Source organism: Anabrus simplex, chromosome 10, assembly GCF_040414725.1.
Source record: "Anabrus simplex isolate iqAnaSimp1 chromosome 10, ASM4041472v1, whole genome shotgun sequence".
NCBI lineage: Eukaryota > Metazoa > Arthropoda > Insecta > Orthoptera > Tettigoniidae > Anabrus > Anabrus simplex.
The window spans coordinates 27,883,842-27,907,402 of record NC_090274.1 but is presented as its reverse complement, the minus strand read 5'-3'; the positions used below and the strand labels follow the sequence as shown (position 1 = coordinate 27,907,402).

At 42.9% G+C, this 23,561-nt stretch overlaps 1 protein-coding gene and 1 long non-coding RNA gene across 2 annotated transcripts in view; one reads left to right on the top strand and one right to left on the bottom strand.

Annotated features, from left to right (window-relative positions):
• The window catches only part of LOC137502374 (uncharacterized), a 288,122-nt gene extending 272,901 nt beyond the window's left edge, over positions 1-15,221 (top strand). The window contains exon 3 of the long non-coding RNA XR_011018753.1: positions 15,056-15,221. This is a non-coding gene — a long non-coding RNA (uncharacterized lncRNA). The remainder of the gene's footprint in view (positions 1-15,055) is intronic.
• The window catches only part of Dscam3 (Down syndrome cell adhesion molecule 3), a 1,308,845-nt gene that overhangs the window by 179,390 nt on the left and 1,105,894 nt on the right, over positions 1-23,561 (bottom strand). The window contains exons 7-8 of the mRNA XM_068229415.1: positions 15,075-15,285; positions 2,566-2,806 (exon numbers count right to left, since the gene is read on the bottom strand). Of these exons, the coding sequence (XP_068085516.1) occupies positions 2,566-2,806; positions 15,075-15,285 (452 nt within the window). The remainder of the gene's footprint in view (positions 1-2,565; positions 2,807-15,074; positions 15,286-23,561) is intronic.

The following is a 23,561-nucleotide window of genomic DNA, read 5'->3' as shown; positions in this document are numbered from 1 at the left end:
CAGAGCTTACGAGAGGACTGCACTGCGCCTGGCATGCTCGTCGGTGACGTCAGCCAAGCGCTATATAAGGAGCGACATTATTCAGGCCTAGCACTCTGCCTGGACGGAGCCTCTCCACCTCGGCTCCCGTTTCTTCGGAAGGGTGGTTGTTCCCCGTCGCTCCTGCCAGCCGGTTAGCTCCCTAGTGCTAACCCCAGCCAAGACTCCCGACAAGATGGCCGCCAAGTACGGAGCTCTCCAGCTTTCTCGGCTACCCCGGCAGCGCCAGCATTCCGTGCTGGCCGTCAAGATCAACGACCAATCAGAGCACCCCAGACCGACCCGGCGACCAATCAAGACTTCTCACATCATGTAATCGCCACGAGGTCTCACCAAGGCTCTACATTACTACCGTCCGGCCCTCCAAGCTTCCTGTTCCCACCAGCAAAGAGCAAATTGTCTGGCGCCCTGGTGTCCTGTGTTCGTGACTTGTCGTGGCGTTAACCACTTTAAAAACTACCCCTGTTACGACTCAGGCGCCAGGCAGCCTCTCTGAATGCGTTTGACCCCAGGTCCAATGCTTTCCCTCCCTCTCCCTGGTCACGGGATCACACCCTGGTATTCCCCCTCGACCCATGTAACCCCGAGGCTGTATGGCCCTGGCGGGCTCCCGGTCCTGCCGTTTTCACCACCGGGGGGCTGGTGGCTTGCCGGGGGGAACCCTGGGCTGCGGCCTGGGGGGCAACTCGTCTTCCGAGGGGGGCATGGCCAGAGGACTTATCACGGTCCCCCGTGGCTTCATGTAATGTTAGGTCCACCATCCCACAGCTCATCAGCTGACAGGGGGCCGCTGCGGCTGTTTGCCTGTCAGGTCTGACCTCTCCTTACTAGAGACCTTCCTCTACCCCCCTCTTGACAGGGCCCCCTCAGTAGATCGAGAAGCTGAGACCCTGTACCCAATATCAAGTATGCCTTGGCACTCTCCCCCCCCTCCTCTTCTTTCTCCGGCCTAAACTTCCGCTCTCCACCATCCTCAGATTACCAAGCAATATTCGGCGTGGCCACCTACTAGATGGGTGACCACCACTCCTAGGGCTCAGCCGTCATGAATTTAACCTGCCCACTCCCTCTCCGGGTATCATGAAACCTCGGACTCTGTCCCTCAGAGATCCCTGGCCACTTTCTTTCCCCATACGGGGTGCAGGTCACATTCTGACCAGTTACGATTTCATCCTTGGTACAATCATACCACTTCACTCAAAACCGTCCTGTTCAACACCCAACCTGTCGAAAGTAGCACTCAAGGCCGTACTGGCCGATGGGCTTATGCTTAAATGGACTTGGGCTCCGCCCAAATTTGTCCATTAAGACGTGTGGTCTACCGAGGACTACCCCAGTGTCCAACAGCCAGCCCACACCGCAAGTCAAACACGGAGGCATTCCTCTTAAAAACGTGTCTTGAACAGGTGGACAGATTGCTAGTTGCGAGGTCTCACCTCCGGACATTGGCTCATCTTCCCTGATGCCCGTAGCCACGTCGAGCCCCGAGTCAAGCATTCTGCTACATTCCCAAGTCCTCACCAGTGCTCCGACGACTATCTTAGCATTCTGCGAATTAAGATATTGATGCAAGTTCCTTGCAAGCCTAAATCCAATACTAACATTATACTAACGCTACTCTCTCTACAAGTTACACTTGTTATCTCACAGCTGATAGTTTTCGACTATCCAAGGACATTTCCCAGTGAAATAGACTATCTCCTCAAGATAGGTGTGAATGTGTATGTAGGACTCTCTCTTTGTAAATATATATTTGTGCCACAGACTTTCAATCTAGCATTTAATAACAGCATTAACTGCGTGCAATCAATCAAGCTTCAAGACAAATTTCATTTAATTTCTTGTAAATACTGTATAAAACTCTTGAAGAAATAAACTTTATGTTGTGTTACTGTATACCAAGTTCCTTGTATACAACAAAACCATTCTCAGGACAGTCAACGGTTGGGGCCAGCCGTGAGGTCCAGCTCTGTCCCGTCTCCCAAATGCAGAGGCGTACAGCCACGGTAGAGTTGTGACCATTCCTCCTCTGCTCGGCTGGCCGGTCAGAGTGCAGAGCTGTTGGACCACGGACAAGCCGTGGCCACTTACGGACCGAGACCCACTCTCCATCTACCGACCCACTACTGTAAATAATTCATTGCCACCGGGATATTTCCCAATTACGATGCACCTTTATTAGTAATAAAATTAGGGCCCGGATGTTTATGCAGTAATAGGTTAGAATGCAAACTTCCTGAAGCGTGTAACAAGTATAGTCTACCTTCACAACGACTATGCTACGGGGTTTGCATAAACAACAGGGGTACGGCCCATCAAAACCCCTATAATTTATGTTACTCTTGCTACATTATGGAAGAGCGGGTGGCCGACACTTCCTACTAACCAAATTAGTTTGCAATCTAAGCGGTTACTGCAAAAAAATCCGGGCCCTAGTAATAATATCTGTGATTTGTATTCTTTGAATCGCCCAGTATACACAATGCTGCAGAGTTATGGATTATGATTATTGCGGGGTGTACTCACCTCCCAGTCGTAGCTCTGCACTTCCTTGGGCGGTCTCCCGATCGTTGCTCACAAAACACTGGTACATTCCTCTGTCCAGTCTCGTTACCGCACTCACGTGCAACGTGTGCGGCGACAGGAGTCGAACACGAGATCCCGCAAGCTCCGATACGTGGTCGGCATTGTGCAGCCAGTACACGGAGTCTATGGGCGATCCCGCCACTGAGCAGTTGAACGTGGCCGACTTGCCGGAGTTGACGACCTGTGGACGAGAGACAGCTGATCTGTCACATACAGGGGTGAGATAAGTACAGTATGTGCCTAAAGGACCGTACTGGAAATACAGACATGGTCAATCAATCACTCACGACTGATCTGCATTTAGGGCAGTCACCCAGGTGGCAGATTCCCTATCTGTTGCTTTCCTAGCCTCTTCTTAAATAATTGCAAAGAAATTGGGAATTTATTGAACATCTCTCTTGGTAAGTTATTCCAATCCCTAACTCCCCTTCCTATAAAGGAATATTTGCCCCAGTTTGTCCTCTTGAATTCCAACTTTATCTTCATATTGTGATCTTTCCTACTTTTATAAACGCCATTCAAACTTATTCGTCTACTAATGTCATTCCACGCCATCTCTCCGCTGACAGCTCGGAACATACCACTTAGTCGAGCAGCTCTTCTTCTTTTTCTCAATTCTTCCCAACCCAAACATTGCAACATTTTTGTAACGCTACTCTTTTGTCGGAAATCACCCAGAACAAATCGAGCTGCTTATCTTTGGATTTTTTCCAGTTCTTGAATCAGGTAATCCTGGTGAGGGTCCCATACACTGGAACCATACTCTAGTTGGGGTCTTACCAGAGACTTATATGCCCTCTCCTTTACATCCTTACTACAACCCCTAAACACCCTCATAACCATGTGCAGAGATCGGTACCCTTTATTTACAATCCCATTTATGTGATTACCCCAATGAAGACCTTTCCTTATATTAACACCTACATACTTACAATGATCCCCAAAAGGAACTTTCACCCCATCAATGCAGTAATTAAAACTGAGAGGACTTTTCCTATTTGTGAAACTCACAACCCGACTTTTAACCCCGTTTATCAACATACCATTGCCTGCTGTCCATCTCACAACATTTTCGAGGTCACGTTGCAGTTGCTCACAATCTTGTAACTTATTTATCACTCTATAGAGAATAACATCATCCGCAAAAAGCCTTACCTCCGATTCCACTCCTTTACATACAATGCATGTCAAACTTGCTGGCCTGTAATTTTCAGCTTTATGTCTATCACCCTTTCCTTTATACACAGGGGCTACTATAGCAACTCTCCATTCATCTGGTATAGCTCCTCCGATGGTACAGTGAAATGTGTTACAGTAAGTGACTTATAACTCTCCATTTGGTGTGCATACTCTATTTCCCTTGGGTAATATGCATGAGATGTCCTGTAATACCAAAGATCAGCACAAGTGTGTGAAAACGAGGAATGTTTATCGAAACCGACTTTCAACCTATTAGGTCGTGTTACGTACATTTAGTACGTGTTGAAGAGATGTTAAGTATAGAACAAACAAGGCCAACCGGACACCAGTGGGATCCGAAACCACCATCTGCCGAATTCGCGTCGGTTGCTCTACCAATTGAGCTATGGTGGCCTAGGCCGTCTTTGTTCAGTTGGAAAGGATCTAAGGTACAGGTCTGGCGCTACTGCCATCACACTGTAGAGTGCGTTTAAGTCACCCGTTGAGGGCAAGTTAATGAATAATGAATTTTCACGACCACATTGTAATCGAAACCGACTTTTAACCTATTAGGTCGTGTTACATACATCTAGTACGTGTTGAGAGTTATTCATACCAATATTCACTGAGAAATGTTTACGTTGTAACGTCTAGTTCTTCCCGGACAGAAATATTCGTACAGTTAGATGTGAACAAGGCAACATCGGACGAACTAGTTGTCTACGACACTCCTCCGTCTCTCTCGTGTGTTGACTGCACGTTGAAAGAGCTATATTGAGTGACTGGTGGGATATCAGTAGTTCAAATGGGTCAGCCCCTTCAAGGTTAACATATGTTCTAACCAAGGAGGACTACTTCATTGACGATATCAAAACACAGTTTTGTCTTCCAAACACCAAGCCCTACGAGAATGCACGCCAAACTTTAAACGAGAAAAGGAATGCTATTTGGTCCGACTTCTATTCCACGGACGCTATAATGACGGAAGAGTCGAAGCAAGCAAATTACGAGCTACGGCACGTAATTACACGTTAGGCCACTCATGGATTTCACCACAGATTCTGCCAAACCAAAAACTTCCACCAGCCGAACGAAGACTGTATATGTAACCTGTGCAACGATCATTGTGAAAGATACCATGCACAAAACTGCAAAATGAGGACAACCTCAGTAATAAGAATGGCATTAGCATAGTTGACCATCTGTACAAAAGCTGTTTTTGCACACTGTGCGCTTTTCATTTAATGATAAATAATAATAATAAATGGGTCGCGAAGGAAACTGCAGTGAAAATCAGATTGTCTCATTAACTCGTGAATTAAATTCATACTGCGAAATGGCAAACATCGTTGAGATAAGTCGTTCGACTGTGTAGAGATAATTAAGCTATTCAAAGAAACGAACTTGCTGATGAACAATGTAAGAGGTCGTCACCTGCAAAAACTGACCACTAGGAAAAACGAGGCACGTGGTGCTCATGATCAAGGTTACAAAGGTTGAAGGTCACTACAGCTGCTAACGCAACCTTGTGCTGCCATCTGTTGGCGCAGTACAGAGCTAGGCCGGAAACTTTTAAATCTTTTTTACATCCCACTAACGGCTTTTGGACGGTTTTCAGAGACGCCGAGGTGCCGAAATATTGCACCGCAGTAGTAAATATACCGACACCAGGCTGACTTATTTGAATACCTTCAAATACTACCGGTCTGAGCCAGGATCGAACCTGCCAAGTTGGGATTAGAAGGACAGCGCCTCAACCGTCTGAGCCATTAAGCCCGGCCATATCTTCACTACACAATCCGTACTTTTCCATCAAGTTTTTGAGAGGGAAGAAGAATAAACTCGAATTTATTTTCTGTATTGGTATCTCTATCTTCACTTTACTCGTTGTAGGCCTAAGTGTACCAGGGGTACACTTTCGCCGGCTATTTAAACTGCAAGGCCATCTGTGAAAACTGACTTGAACTTGCTAACTTCTAAGAATTTTCATCTTCTTCTGTTAGATGGCTCTACCATCGATTTATTAGTGCACTCTAGTGGACTAAAAACTAACCTACAGTTTAGGAAATTTCATTTTTTGTTATTGGAAAACCTTTTTCCGCGGACTGTTTTTTTTTTGTTTCTTAATGTACCAAAATTGTCAATACTTCAGCTGGTTCCTCCTCGATTGTAATAAACATATCAGATTCTTGGAAATATGTTGTCTAGCCAATTAAAACCGGTGGTGGGCGAGTTGGCCGTGCGCGTAGAGGCGCGCGGCTGTGAGCTTGCATCCGGGAGATAGTAGGTTCGAATCCCACTATCGGCAGCCCTGAAGATGGTTTTCCGTGGTTTCCCATTTTCACACCAGGCAAATGCTGGGGATGTACCTTAATTAAGGCCACGGCCGCTTCCTTCCAACTCCTAGGCCTTTCCTATCCCATCGTCACCATAAGACCTATCTGTGTCGGTGCGACGTAAAGCCCCTAGCAAGAAAAAACCGGTGGTGTGTACAGGAATCCAGCCTATCAGTAAAGAGGTCTGGAAGCTTCCCCTTAGGGTACTATAAAAGCAAAGCACATTAGGGCCGTCTTGTCTGAATTGTTCCATTGATTGGGAGTGAGACTTGACCTAAGGGAGATCTGCATGAGGAATATCCAGTGGCACAATGTAATGGCAGAATTTACCTAGACATGTGATAGGTGCTGCGGGTAGCTTGAGGGGAAGGTTTCAAGGTAGAATTTTCGGCAAGTCTGAGGACTCTGGTTCTATTCCCTACTAGGAAATATGTAATGTAAGGGAACAAAGAGTGATTACCCTCTGTCGTTTCCCCTTCAACCTTGCATTGGGAAAATTTCTTAAATCTTGGATTGGCATTAATGTTTCTTCTTTAGTCACCCCAACCTGGTATAGAATTAGCCTCTGTATGTTCGGCCGTAATCCCACTTGTTTTTCTTTACAATTTCTGTAAGGAGTGATGGTGTTTCGTCTCCTTACCATTTGTTTAAGGTCATTTATGTAAAACATTTCCTTTTTACTAGTAAGCCATGTAGTATGGGCAATTACGCCTATGTGTCTCCTATATTATGCTTAGGGTGACTGTTTCTCAGATTTTGGTTCCCTTTTTGGAACAGTGATCAATGCTATTGTAATCACTTGATGAAAACTTTAAGTGAGGTCACTCGATGTGGCCTAGGGTAATATAAGTTTATCAAAAGAAACTGATTGCCTCCGCGAGGCTAGGCTAGGGTATTTTGGAACTCAGACTCATAAGTAGTGTACCTTCTTGGAGAAAATCCTGCTCTTGTAAAATATTGTACGTGTCAAGAGCAATAATTCTCTGCTCTATATAAATTAACAAATTGATAACTATCTCAAGTTTTGTAACCTGATTTTAGAACTTCCAAGTCCCCGATATTATTAGAGATGACGTTTTTATTAATAACTTGTTATATTGTTTGTTATTATTTCAAATTTTTTATCTCTCAATTTTAAACTCGAAAAATGAAAAGGAAAGAAATAACATTTCCAAATTTGTTCTGTTAAGTTCCGCTCTAGTTAAGTCCTTGTCCAGCCATTCAACGCAGGTGCTTGTTATCTCTCTGTGAACCATGGAAACCCCTGGAACAGTAAGTACTGAAGAAAAAGCTAATCAAACAATCAATAGGGAATCTGCCACTTAGGCGACAGTCCTAAATGCAGATCATTGATTGATTGTTTCCATGATCCTCTCCAAAAGTTTCATCCCAGTGCTCAGAAGCTTGATCCTTTCGTATTTCCACAGTCATGATCATCCCCTTTGTATTTCTAAATTGGGATTACTGTACTTTTCTTTCAGTCCTCAGAGATTTTTACAACTTTTATAATGTAATTGAAGATATTGCCATTGATGCTTTCACGGCCCGTTCTTATAAACTTGTTACTGTATAGGCTTTTGGGCTTATGCCGTGTCAAGAAAATAAGGTGAAATTTTTTACGTTTCTGATGGTTCGGTCAGCTTCCGCTTCGAACACTAGCGCTGTGCCACGTCCGGGGAGCCATCTGGTGACGAATGAACGTACCATTTCCACTTCTATAATATCGTCTAAATTTCAAAATGTCATTGTTTAAGAAGCCTTTCTCGTGGACAGTCGAGATTTTCTTCTGATGACACAGAGCACAGTTCTCTGCGAAACGTAAAGAATTTCACCTTATTTTCTTGACACGGCATAAACCCAAAAGCCGATACAGTATATGTATATAATTGAAGGCAATCTCCTCCTTTCCTCGACTTTTTTAATCAATTATCTGGGGTCTGCACTAATATGATTTAAGCTAAGTTTTATGGCAAGTTAACCTTCCAGACGCAAACCCTATGTGGAGGAATGTGTTTACTATTGTGCATTTCTCTGGTGTTCCGTAGTGTTATATGTTGTACAGGATCACGAACACACAGCCATTAGCTAGAAGAATTTACCACATTCGCTAAACCCCTAGGCCTGGACGGGGATCGAATCCAGTGTTTATGAATCAAAAGTCACTACAATGCCAATTCAGCCATAGACCCAGACAAAATGTTCAAATTCTGCACACTGGTACTATTATTTATATACTAGGGGACCCGTGCGAGAAATCTCACTGGATGGATGGATGGATGGATGGATGGATGGATGGATGGATGGATGGATGGATGGATGGATGGATGGATGGATGGATGGATGGATGGATGGATGGATGGATGGATGGATGGATGGATGGATGGATGGATGGATGGATGGATGGATGGATGGATGGATGGATGGATGGATGGATGGATGGATGGATGGATGGATGGATGGATGGATGGATGGATGGATGGATGGATGGATGGATGGATGGATGGATGGATGGATGGATGGATGGATGGATGGATGGATGGATGGATGGATGGATGGATGGATGGATGGATGGATGGATGGATGGATGGATGGATGGATGGATGGATGGATGGATGGATGGATGGATGGATGGATGGATGGATGGATGGATGGATGGATGGATGGATGGATGGATGGATGGATGGATGGATGGATGGATGGATGGATGGATGGATGGATGGATGGATGGATGGATGGATGGATGGATGGATGGATGGATGGATGGATGGATGGATGGATGGATGGATGGATGGATGGATGGATGGATGGATGGATGGATGGATGGATGGATGGATGGATGGATGGATGGATGGATGGATGGATGGATGGATGGATGGATGGATGGATGGATGGATGGATGGATGGATGGATGGATGGATGGATGGATGGATGGATGGATGGATGGATGGATGGATGGATGGATGGATGGATGGATGGATGGATGGATGGATGGATGGATGGATGGATGGATGGATGGATGGATGGATGGATGGATGGATGGATGGATGGATGGATGGATGGATGGATGGATGGATGGATGGATGGATGGATGGATGGATGGATGGATGGATGGATGGATGGATGGATGGATGGATGGATGGATGGATGGATGGATGGATGGATGGATGGATGGATGGATGGATGGATGGATGGATGGATGGATGGATGGATGGATGGATGGATGGATGGATGGATGGATGGATGGATGGATGGATGGATGGATGGATGGATGGATGGATGGATGGATGGATGGATGGATGGATGGATGGATGGATGGATGGATGGATGGATGGATGGATGGATGGATGGATGGATGGATGGATGGATGGATGGATGGATGGATGGATGGATGGATGGATGGATGGATGGATGGATGGATGGATGGATGGATGGATGGATGGATGGATGGATGGATGGATGGATGGATGGATGGATGGATGGATGGATGGATGGATGGATGGATGGATGGATGGATGGATGGATGGATGGATGGATGGATGGATGGATGGATGGATGGATGGATGGATGGATGGATGGATGGATGGATGGATGGATGGATGGATGGATGGATGGATGGATGGATGGATGGATGGATGGATGGATGGATGGATGGATGGATGGATGGATGGATGGATGGATGGATGGATGGATGGATGGATGGATGGATGGATGGATGGATGGATGGATGGATGGATGGATGGATGGATGGATGGATGGATGGATGGATGGATGGATGGATGGATGGATGGATGGATGGATGGATGGATGGATGGATGGATGGATGGATGGATGGATGGATGGATGGATGGATGGATGGATGGATGGATGGATGGATGGATGGATGGATGGATGGATGGATGGATGGATGGATGGATGGATGGATGGATGGATGGATGGATGGATGGATGGATGGATGGATGGATGGATGGATGGATGGATGGATGGATGGATGGATGGATGGATGGATGGATGGATGGATGGATGTCACCTGGCGGCCCCGGGTTCGATTCCCGACCAGATCAGGGGTTTTTAATTGCAAATGATTAATATTCCTGGCCTGGAGACTGGGTGTTTGTGTCGTCCTTAATGTTCCTTTCTTCGCATTCAACACTCTACACTTCCGGCATTTCGAAATACACGCAGGTTCACAACACTTGGTGCAAAGTAGGGACAAAATATCTTCTTAGGTCGACGCCCCGAATAAATAGCATTTAAAAAAGAATGTGGTGGAGTAGCCCCCTGGTGAACTATTGGTGAACTAAGGAATACACAGACAGTACAATAATGGACAGACTTATTTACCACTTAATGTAATCATTGAATTTTTAACATTTATGGTATCCACTTGAACGGAGGCAAATGCATTATTATACTGACGAATGTTCCGGAAGTAATTTTTGGTTTTACTGTCATTATCTTCTTAAGTGATAATCACAGCATACATTATAATGGCATAAAACAAGCGTCCCAGCGGCCAAAATGTGAAGTGGACAGCAATGATGGCGTGCATTTTCCTACAGCATGAGTATTTGCAAATCGCACACTTCGTACAATTTTAAAAGACATTATCGATATACGAGGTATATATGAAATGAGAGTGCAATTCGTCACTGTTAATGTCTACTCTCTTTCTTTTGAATGCTCATTTGTTACAATCGGTTACTTGTGAGCGCCGCAAAAGGGATCTGTACTACTGAAATAAGATATATATGTTAATTTTATCATATCTCTTGAAAGTCCGTGTAACGGAGATTTTCCTGAACGGTATTTCTAGTCAAGTTAACTGATAAACATATTCTCTGTGTATTTTCATGATGAAGAGAACGAAGAAGAGGCCAGAAGAGAACGCAGCCTGAGAGAGTCCGATAAGAGACTTAACTGCTATCTCAGTGACATCTAGCGGGTGATAACAGAAGCTTAACGCTAATACCTTGGATACTGAAACAGTAGCAGTTAATTAGAACGCTAGGGTCGGGATTAGCTGGGATGAAAATATTGTTTCGTGATTATACTCGTAGTTTGAGTTTGGTAGTTGTAGAGAAACAGTCGATATTCTCCACCCTGTTATACCATTGATAAAATATGAATGAGTCGAAAGAAAAATCGACGAACTCTATAAAATGGTGTCAAATTTCCCTTTAGGGAAAAACAAGTGATTATATCTTTCAATGAATGAAACTCAACTTGATGACGATTGATTTATTTGCATCTAATCTGTATGGACTTTGGAAGTGACAAGTGTACGATTCAGTCCCTTCTGCCTCTATGGTGTAGTAGTTAGTGTGATTAGCTGCCATCCCCGGAGGGAGGCCCGGGTTCAATTCTCGGCTCTGCAACAAAATTTGAGAAGTGGTACGAGGGCTGGAAGGGAGTCCACTCAGCCTCGTGAGGTCAACTGAGTAGAGGGGGATTCGATTTCCACCTACAGGGCGAGTTGACCGTGCGGTTAGGGGCACGCAGCTGTGAGCTTGCATCCGGGAGATAGTGGGTTCCTTCCCTCTTCTAGGCCCTTCCTATCCCATCGTCACCATAAGAGCTATCTGTGTCGGTGCGACGTACAGCAAATTGAAAAAAAAATTCCCACCCCAGCCATCCTCGAAGTGGTTCTCCGTCGTTTCCTACTTCTGTAGGCAAATGCCGGGATGGTACCTAACTTAAGGCCACGGCCACTTCCTTCTCTCTTTCTTGTATATCCTTTCCGACCTCCCGATTACCCCACAAGGCCCCTGTTCATCATAGCAGGTGAGGCCGCCTGCGTGAGGTCTTGGTCCTCCTCCCCAGTTGTCTCCCCTTCGATCCAAAGTTTCACGCTCCAAGACATTATGTTTGAGGCGGTACAGGTGATATCCTTCGCTAATTCCGAGGGAAAAACCAACCCAGGGCAGTAAACGGATTAATAAAGAAAAGAAAAGGATTCAGTGCATCGAAAGCTGGAGACTAACTCAGGGCGTATGAAAATACCACGAATTAAATTATGACTTTTCTGGAGTATGATGTGATGAGACCTCAGTCATGGCCATACATCAATACTTCAAATCACAGCCTGTGCGGTTGCTAGGCAACATCGCTTCACACATTTTGTATCCCTTATTTCGTGACGCAAATTTACAGATGATCTCCAGCTGTAAGACATATTTAGGTCAAGACGACAACATGCCAGTGTCATCGAGAACTATATTTTCAATATGAAGGGTGTCCGGCTCCATGGCTAAATTGTTAGTGTGCTGGCCTTTGGTCACAGGGTTCCCGCGGTCGATTCCCGGTAGGATCGAGAATTTTAACCGTAATTGGTTATTTCCGTTCGCACGGGGCTGGATGTATGTGTCGTCTTCCATCATTTCATCCTTTTGCGAGCCGAACATGTCCTCGGACTAAAAGCCGTACGCCATTTCAATACCCTGGGCGGGGGGCAGGCAGTTCAGTTAAGCCTCTGCGCTCATCTCCGATGTTCTCACATGCACATTATTCCCTTTCGACACTTTTTCAAAAATCTGAGGAAAACTTTGAATTTATTTATTTTGTGATGACGCAGCCATGGCTCAAAAACTTTAAATTTAAAGTGCGCATAAGAAACAAGATTTCAAGGACTGGATCGTAGTATATATACAATAGTAAATACTTTTTAAATAGTCCTATAATTTTTACGATTAAAACATAAAACTGATACTAGTTCTTTAGTGTGATGTTAATTTACTTTGTGTACTCTTCAAGTTTGTGTGTGTGTGTAGAAAAGATCACAATATGAAGACAAATTTGGAATTCAAGAGGACAAATTGGGGAAAATATTCTTTAATATCAAGAGGAACAAGAGCCTCCGTGGCCAGGCGGCAGCGCGCCGGCCTTTCAAATCCCGGTCACTCCATGTGAGATTTGTGCTGGGCAACAAAGCGGAGGCGGGACAGGTTTTACTCCGAGTACTCCGGTTTTCCCTGTCATATTCCATTCCAGAAAAGCACTCCAATATCATTCCATTTCATCTGTCATTCGTTAATCATTGCCCCAGAGGAGTGTGACAGGTTTCGGCAGCCGGCACAATTTCTATCCTCGCCGCTAGATGGGGCTTCATTCATTCCATTCCTGACCCGGTCGAATGATTGGAGACAGGTTGTGGATTTTCATTTTCAGGAAGAGAAACAATTTACGGAGGAATATGTTTGAATTTCGAACTTCTCCGAAATCATTTAAGAAAAGTTCAGGTAAATAAATGTTACGGAATCTGCCTCCTGGGCGACAGCCCTAAATGCAGGTCAGTGGTTTTCGACTGAGGGGCGGCCTTTTAGATCTCATGGAGAATTGGCGTGATCAAGAGCATGTGGTCGTAAAACGTGATAACAGTTTCTGTGTTTGAATCTAAGACAGTGTGCTGTCGTACCTAGAGAAATAAGTGATTATACATGGACATTCTTTTATCTATGAAGGGGATTGTCGCTCGCCTGGTCCCCTGCGCTGCGAGCCTCTCTCCCGCCAAGCACTTTGCCGTAATGCGGCCAGCGCTCGCCCGGCACTGAGTCACAGAGTGTTTTCGCACAAGATTTCTTGTACCTTATGAAGGTATAGGGAGTATAATTGAACGACTTCGTAGCGGAGTACCGAGGTATATGAGCGCAGTGCCCGCAATGGTGAGCGAACATAATCGTCCCAAAGAAGTGGCATAATTTTGCCTATAGAAACTAAACGAAAAACTGAACTCACACAATGCTCAGGGCAACTAAATAAATAAATAAATAAATAAATAAATAAATAAATAAATAAATAAATAAATAAATAAAATAAATAAATGCATAAATTAATAACGAACTAGTAATGAACTGAACTCATCACTGAATGAGTCCGGTAAGATCGTGAAATACCAGTTTCCTGAGCTACACTCCGAAGCGACTTATGTGCACTGACTTGCAGTCTTGCCTGTATATATATATATTTTTTTGCTAGTTGCTTTACGTCGCACCGACACAGATAGGTCTTACGGCGAGGATGGGACAGGAAAGGGCTAGGAGTTGGAAGGAAGCGGCCGTGGCCTTAATTAAGGTACAGCCCCAGCATTTGCCTGGTGTTGAAATGGGAAACCACGGAAAATCATTTTCAGGGCTGCCGACAGTGGGGTTCGAATCTACTATCTCCCGAATACTAGATACTGGCTGCACTTAAGCGACTGCAGCTATCGAGCTCGGTGTGTATATTTTCTAACCTTTTCTGTGTGAGAGCTGTTCTCTTTAGCAGATTGTTCCTTATTATTCACGGAACCAGTACTACGCCACTGGTGATCGAATTGTTGCAAGTAACGTTTTGATGATACTGTACAACCGGGGCACTGTCTACAGAATTTCTGAAGGCAAGTAACACTCGACTAAAAATATTCTCTGCTTTGTAGTATACTCAATCATCGCAATAACAACCTCACAACACACCTGAAACGTCAAAATAGTTACTAGGGAATTGCTGCGTCAGCTGTTAATACTTCTTATCACGCAAAGCTTGACACAAGCCATATGGCGCTCGCTTGGGGATTCCCGCGGCCTGTAAGCAGAAGTGCGAAATTTTAAATTATACTCCCTGTATTTTATACATGCGCTCAAGCAATTAAAATGGCATTGGAATAACACACTGAGCACTAAACACGTGAACACTTGACTAAACTGAATCTTACAATGATAAAACTCTCAGCAGAATGAAAAGGAGGAAAGCTTGCGACTAAGTGCTTGGCGGGAGACAAGCGAGTGACAATCCCCGCCATAGATAAAATAATGTCCCGGTAGTATCTAAAGAAAATGGATGTAGTTCAGTTGGGCAATATCTCGAAAAAATTGATTTTGATCGTTGTTTACATTTTCAATTTGCACCAAGGACGAACAAACTCCTCCACCTGTGTGTTTCAGGGTCATCTGGTGTAGTTACCTGTATCTGTGGCTGCACATGCGCGCTGAGAGGCGCTATGACAGACAGCTGAGACTCCAGACGTTGTTCTCCGAACTGGTTCGACACTCTACAGACCCACCGGCCGGCATCTTCAGGTCCCACGTGACGTATGTGGAGCACATCCTGCGCAGGAGTGATGCGCAGAGACGGTGCCACAGGCCTCAACTGACCTGCCACCTCCCGGAGCCACCTGAAATAAATAGTCAAATTTACTGCAATGTTAATATAAGCAACCGTCTTGACGTACAAGGCATTAAACGTACACTTACCAATGAGATAAAGCCTATTGACTATCGGCTACTATACTCCGAGTATTTGGCAAAAGTATCTTTGCCGACGGATAAAAGAACTGTAAGGTTACGTAAGTATATTGATGAATCACAATTGTCGCAAGTTAGAGTATGGTTATTTTGGGTGTGGTGTTCTATATGTGACGTATTATTCGCTTAACAAGACTGTATTGTGAACAATAACAACTTTAATTCAATATATTTCTCAAGATCCACCAAAATGTTACCTAATAAGGTGAACCATTCTCACTACAACTTTAATATTTTATGAAACGTCACATAGTCACATTTTAAATACAGAAATATTAAATGTTAATTCATGTTCCTTATAGAATAACTTGAATTACAGTGTGACCCAGAAGTCCGTTAACATTTAACGAGGTAATACTTCACGGAATATTGCAAGTAGCAGGTAGTAATTGACACACACGATTGGTATGACACGGGTTTTTATTGACACCAAAATAAAGTACAAAAATGACCAACAGATGGCGCTGGACAGCGACACGTCAGGTACAAATGGCCACACATGCTTGACATGACATGGGGTTTTATTGACACCATCAACGAGTGCACGAACAGGCCTGCAGATGGCGCTGGACAGCAACACGTCAGTGATGCCGCATGAGACCCGTGTACAGTATAAAAGGGAGCTGTCGTGAGAGAGGGCGTCAGGTGCACCTGTAATGGCGGCATGTCTTGCTTGGCCTCCTCGGTCTCCCGACCTCAATCCGTGTGATTATTGCTTGTGAGATTACTGAAGTCGCAAGTCTACCGCGATCGTCCAACCTCATTAGGGATGCTGAAAGACAACATCTGACGACAATTTCTCGCCATACCTTCGGATATGCTGTGCAGTGCTGTTCACAACAATTTCTCTCGACTACAGGTATTGTTGATGAATGTTGACTGACATGTTGAGCATGTGTTACTTATAAAGAACACCATCTTTGCTAAACCTTGACTGTCATGCTAATTATTGTGTGTGTGTATCGTAAGAAGCGCCATTTGTTGATCATTTTGTGTACTTCATTTTGGTGTCAAGAAAACCCCATGTCATGTCAAGCATGTGTGGCCATTTGTACCTGACGTGTTGCTGTCCAGCACCATCTATTGGTCATTTGTGTACTTCATTTTGGTGTTAATGAAACCCCATGACATGCCAATCATGTGTGTCAATTATTACCTCTCTACCTCCAATATTCGGAAAGTATTGCCTCGTCAAATGTTGACGGACTTTTGGGTCACCCTGTATTAGTTCCTCTTCATATTACTGGTTCACAAGTTTTATTACATCCCTTCTTCAACCCTCTTCCAGACGTCCCATTTACTTAAGAAGACTGAATTGTGAAATATAATCAACTTTAAGTAACATTTATCAAGAGTTAACTAAAACGACATCTGATGAGATGAATCACAATATTCGTCAAAAATTTTAATATATCATGTAACGTGACTTGGACGTAATTTTGCTACTTAAGGATAGAATAACTCATCATGTTTCCCATAGCATTATTATAATGGTTTGATATAATGTAACATTAGATATTAAGAACAAGTTTTATAATTGTTTCAAGAACATAGTAAGTTAAATATAATAATCAATTTTAATTATACGTGGCTGAAGATGACTTAGTTTATGGTCGAATATTTGTATAATCACAAATAAAATGTGTATTGATTAGGTAGATATTAGGGTTATTTCTTTTTTGTGAACCCATGTTCCTGTGCCACAGATCGATGATCGTTTGCCCAAAAGTAAAGCAAAATACATTATTTTAATTAACTTTTGAAAAAGGTCACCCCTAAACAAAAAAATGTTTTACGATATACATATACACGTATAAATATAGTTTTAGCAGTGATATGTATTAAATTATAATGATATAATTGTATAATACGTAGTTCTGAGGCAATTAACTAGTTATTGTTATAGAATAACACACAAAATTACAAAGAATCACAAAACCACAAACTTACGTATCGATTCTACAAGTACCAATAGTTTTATTGAGCTGAACAATGAGTATTTAGCATACCAATATCATAAATGTAAATTCATTTTTTTTTGTTAGATAAAGTGAATCTAAATTGTAGCATATCCTATTTTTAATTTACACATATCATAAATATTTTGAAGATGCTTGTTTTCCCGTTCTGCACACTAATTTGACCTGGGAATTTCTAGTCTTGAAGGTTCTGATTCCAAAACCTCTTCATACTATTTAATGTTTCTTCATAACCTTCCAAGGTGCTGCGTAGCTTCTGATAATAATCGAAATTGTACATTTGGTCAGTAAACCAATGATCTACCCAACTATAAGAGATATACAAAGTTTGAGTAGTGAGGTTCTTCTTTGTGGTAATAAAATAATAAATGACACCAGAGCTAGTATTGTACGGAAATTCCATGTTAAATTACGTAAGTTAGGTAATAAAATGACTTCTTCAGTTATTAAAGTGGTTTACTATATTACACAATTATTCATAAACCAAAAACTTATACTTTAAAATTAGTGATTGTTCTATAAATTTATGGACACTTCTTACTATATAAAGTTCAATACTGTTCTAAAAGGCTCCAGAGATTTTTAAAGACATTCAGAATACTCTATTAAGTTCCAATAATTTGAGGTGTTTGAAGAAAATATGACAAGTATCAAGAAAGTACCAGGTATGTTTCTTGTACGTAGGTAACTGAAATACGATTTCAGAAATTTCATGTTAGGGGTAATCTTTTTTTATACAGTTAAAGAGAATTAGGGCCTTTTTCATTACTTTTGAGCAAAAGTTCATAATTTCATGATACAAGAAAACAATTTTCTTACAATAAGTCATAACTCTAGTGGATATTCTTTTCATCCTATTGTAATTGTTCATCGATACGGACCAAACATGAACATTATTTCATATGATAGGTTTTTCTTTGTTAAAATGCATAACCCACCAAAACCTGCCTTGAAAACTGCTTTTAATCACAAAATCTAATGTCAGTCACGCCTATTTTCCAGAAAATTAGTAGACTATTAGGGTTATCTGTTTATTAAAATTACCATTTACATCATTTGCTATGTTATGCCTTGAGAGATACATATGCGGATGGTTGAGCTCTTTGCAGGCCCTCTAGGGTACGAGGTTTACTTTACAGCCCATTGCCAAGTGACAGGTGTGGAGAAAGCGGCAGTAAAACACCGGGGCCCCAGATAAAAGAGAGTTGGAAGCTTTTGTCTTATAGCTTATATAGCGGCAATAACTTAGGAGCGAACAACATCCCTTGTGGCACTCCGTTACAACTTAAAACGCTATTGCTGCTGGTAACGCAGGACAGCAGTAAAGGCAATATTTTGTTATAACATATACTTTTTATGATTGAGATTGGCTTATTTGGTTTGAATCAAACCACCTTATTTATTTCAAGCTTTAGAATCCTCTAAATCATCTACAAGAGGCATGTGCAACATCACATTTGATCGAACGTTCCTGTCAAATGAAGAGGGGCTTGATATTATTTGTCGTCTTTCATCGCGCAAATTCCCACAGGGAATATTCATTTTGAGAGACAATGAGTGATAACCACAGGACTTCATCTGAATATGGCATTATTAAAGTTACTTTTGTCAGCCTACGCATTTTCATCTTTCCTACATTGCTCAAGTCTCTTTCTCTTCTCACGGCACACCTGTCATACGTCTCGTGTCGGTAATATGTAATGACACGTTAAAGAACACCTACGGGACAAAATTCTAGTATCTCGGCATCTCCAAAAACCGTAATAGTAGTTGGTCGGACGTAAAATTATTAACACTGTTATTAATCAAACCAAACCAAACCCTTGGCGTAACAACCCCGAAGGGCCTTGGCCTACCAAGCGACTGCTGCACAGCCCGACGGCCTGCAGATTACGAGGTGTCGTGTGGTCAGCACGACGAATCCTCTCTGACGTTATTCTTGGCTTTCTAGACCGGGGACGCTATCTCACAGTCAGATAGCTCCTCAATTGTAATCACGAAGGCTGAGTGGACCTCGAACCAGCCCTCAGATCGAGGAACAAATTCCCGATGTGGCCGGGAATTGAACCTGGAGCCTCCGGGTAAGAGGAAGTCACAGTTCCATTAAGGAACCTGCGGGCCAAAATTCCGGTACTTCGGCGTCTCCGGGTAAGAGGAAGGCACAGTACCATTATACCGCGAGGCTGGCTATTATTATTAACACCTATCCTAAAATAATATAAGGTGTCGAAATGAATCGTAACTCTCATTTTGCTGTAGCAACCTAATACAAATCAACTTTAAACCTTACTGTACTCAGCCGATGTTTTTTTGCTAGTTGCTTTACGTCGCACCGACACAGATACGTTTTATGGCGTCGATGGGCATTTTCCTGGTGTGAAAATGGGAAACCACGGAAAACCATTTTCAGGGCAGCTGACAGTGGGGTTCGAACCTACTATCTCCCGAATACTGGATACTGGCCGCACTTAAGCGACTGCAGCTATCGAGCTCGGTACTCAACCAACGTAACGTAACCTAGTCTGCCTTAGCCCTAACCTAATTTAAATCAACCGTCAGTAACTTTGACTTCTTCTTCTTCTTCTTATTTTATTCATGGGGCATCTAAATATTAGTTCCTAATTAGCGTCGAGCTTTAAGATCTTTTGCTACCAGGTTTTTCCTTCATTCCCACCTAGATATACCCGCTTCCTTCACAAACCTGCAGGCTTTTCTTATTGGGTCTTCTTGGATTTTTCTCTCTCTTCCCCTGGTAGCCCTAGAGTGGAGAGTCTGATTCTACCCAGCTCCTCACATTCGAAAAGTATGTGTTCAGCTGAGTCCTCTGCTTCATTGCATTTCCTACATATATTGTCTCTAATTACTCCAATTCTATGTAGATGCTTTTTCAGATGGCAGTGTCCTGTCAACATTCCTACTACCCATCTTATATTTTCTCTGCAGTTTGAACAGTTCTTTAGTATGCTTCTTGTTTGGTCCTTTTAACAGTTCCTTTGCAAGCCTGCATCTGGAGTATTTTTCCAGTTTTCCATTTGTTTCTTTTGTACCTATTTTTCTATGTAGTGCCGGGCTTGTCCATAGGAAATCCCGCATACAGGTTCTGGGCCTACAAAATGTGTTTCTGCCCCTTTCCTGACAAGTTTATCTGCCTTTTCATTTCCTTCTATACCTGGATGCCCTGCTTCAGGAGAAGTGAGTAGCAATAGCAGACAATTCTGGATATTATCCGGACTGCCTCTAGTGCCTTAATGGCCACTTGGCTGTCTGTAAAAATGAAAATGTTCTCATTCCTGTAGTACATTTTCAGATTTTCTTCAAGACATGTTGTGATAGCTATCATTTTAGCTTGAAAGACTGTAGTGTGTCTGCCCAGGCTCACCTAGATTGATCTCTCAGGAATTTTGCCTTAGTGTAAACTGACGTCATCTAACCCTAATGATGACAAATATATCTAATTCTTATACCTGGTGTGAAGTGATCAGTGACATGAGAAACTGTAGAAAAGAGATAAAAAGTCGTCGATCATCAATGGTTACCTCATTATGATTTGGCAGAACTGGGCAATATCAAAAGCTACGAATATGCGTTTCGTTGAATTACTAGTTGCCAGGTTCGATCCTGGCTCTGTCCGGTGGTATTTGAAAAGGCTAAAATATGTCAGCCTCCTTATCTTGCCCTACTGGCACGTTAAATAACTGCGGGACTAAATTCCGGCATTCCGGCGTCTCCGAAAATCGTAAAAGTAGTTAGTTGTACGTAAACACTGTATTGAATCATTAGTGTTCTGTCTTTTTATAGGTTGCAAGACCTGGACCGGGAAAGCTAATTATATAAATCAAGTCGATGTCTCTGAGATGTGGTGTTGGCAGAGAATGCTACGTACACCCTGGATGGAGAGAAGAATGCATACTTCCATTACAGACAAACTCATCAGGAAGAAACATCTAACTTCTCGTGTGAGTGAGTGAGTGTTAACTCCAGTTCATTGGCCATATTTTCATAAGAGAAGGACAGAATTAGGAAAATACTACTTCGTAAGATAATGTTGAAGTTAGAAGACCACGAGGAAGAACAACAACAAGATCACTGGCCTACCTCTTCAGGTTATATTAAGAAAAGTTGAACACTACTCTGGACGTATCGAAAGGATGCAACTCAGAATTGATAAAGTAAATGAGGTCATGACTCTCAGCAATGATCAGAATGACTGATGATGATGTTGATGACTAAATCTTCACTAACCTAACATAATCTAAGATTAACGTAACGTAGTAACATGTAATCTAATGTAACCTAATCTTATCTAAAATGGTCCTACACCTCACAAACCTAAGAACGTAATTTTCTCGTGATTGGATTCGCTAACATGTGGTCTCCCGGAGAGGCCAAGTGTAGGTCTTTGTAGTTGACGGCCATGGGCGACTGCATATTTGGGTTTGTGGTGGTGATGACTAGGTATTAATATGTTAGAATGCAAACTTACTGAAGCTAGTAACAAGTATATTCTGTCCTGGACATCAGTCGTGTTACGAGATCTGCATACACATTCGGGGCTCGGCCTCTCAGAACCCCTAAACGTTATGTTACTCCCGTTACGATCCGGAAGAGCGGGCTAGCCGACACATGATACTCGACAAATTTGTTTCCATTCTAACCTATGACTTGCCTTATCATGAGAGGGAGGGGGGGAGGGAGAGAAACCCGGTGTTGTGACGTACCCTACTCCTGTCGAATAACGCTAGGTGGTCACGTGTCCATCTGACGAACGAATCACCAACAGCAGCATCATATACCCTTACTCCACTGCGGAGAGGTTTGCAAATGGTATGCAATCTAATTTTTTCTGCAAGTTGCTTTACGTCACACTGACACAGATAGGATTTATGGCGACGATGGGACACGAAAGGACTAGGAAATGGAAAGAAGCGGCCGTGGCCTTAATGAACGTACAGCCCCAGCATTTACCTGGTATGAAAGTGGGAAACCACGGAAAACCATCTTCAGGGTTGCCGACAGCGGGGTTCGAACCCACTATCTCCCGAATACTGGCCGCACTTAAGCGACTGCAGCTATCGAGCTCGGTGGTATGCAATCTAGTGATTATAAATTCTTCCAGCAGCTTCTCTCCTACCCTGCCGACGAACATTCTGATTTTGATATAAATAAGTCTTATGGCTCGGGGTCAATTGAAGTGAGCGTTTAATGTGTTACGCGATGTTACCTAGCGACCGTGCAGGCTGTGATGTGAAGTATTGATGGATGACTATGACTGACTGAGAGACATACAGAAGGGTATTTAATAAAAGACGCCCCATCTCATCATACTATAGAAAAATTATTATTTCATTCATGGCAGTTTCATTTGCCACCATCTCCCGAATATAAGCTCACAGCTGAGCGCCCCTAACCGCACGGCCTAGTCGCTCGATCACAGTTATTTCAACAGTGAACTGTGATTGTATATTTCCTTACAGTTATTATTGTTTCTCCCTTTAAAATGAAATAAACTGACCTTATTCCCGTCCTCACAGACAGTTACAATTAATGGCTGTTCCAAGCCAGCGGATTAAGTTCACAAAAGCGGTCGTCGTATTTTCAAGAGAAACTGTCTGTAGTCAACGAAAAGTGTTTAAAATTACAGCATTTATTTTCAACTTAAAGCACAATTAAGACACTCGTAAGAACATTTGGGATGCAGAGCAGTTACATTCATTTGTGTTGTAATGTTGCGCCTTGTCTTGGAGCCTTGGCTGCTGGCCAGAGAAACAAACAAGTGGTACTGTAACACGCCCTGAGCTGTCCGAGTGAACAAAGAGATTTAACATTCACGTCTTTAAATAATAATACGTCAAACAAAAGTTATGTCATCACATTAGTCGACTTAAAAATAGCGTATGAGAGCATAGACCGATAATCCCTTTTCGAAAGGCTAACATAATTTCTACTAAATCAAGAGACAACAAATACCATTAAGGAAACTCTCATAGACACCAAATCTAAGGTGAAATTTATGGGAGATTTGAGCAGAGAATTTCCAACAGACACAGGGGCACGACAAGGAGGTGGATTATCCCCATTACTCTTTAATATATTGTGCGCTTAGAAAAGTTGTAAGAGAATGACAAAACGCAGGTGCACCAATAGACCGAATCAAACCAAAACATAAA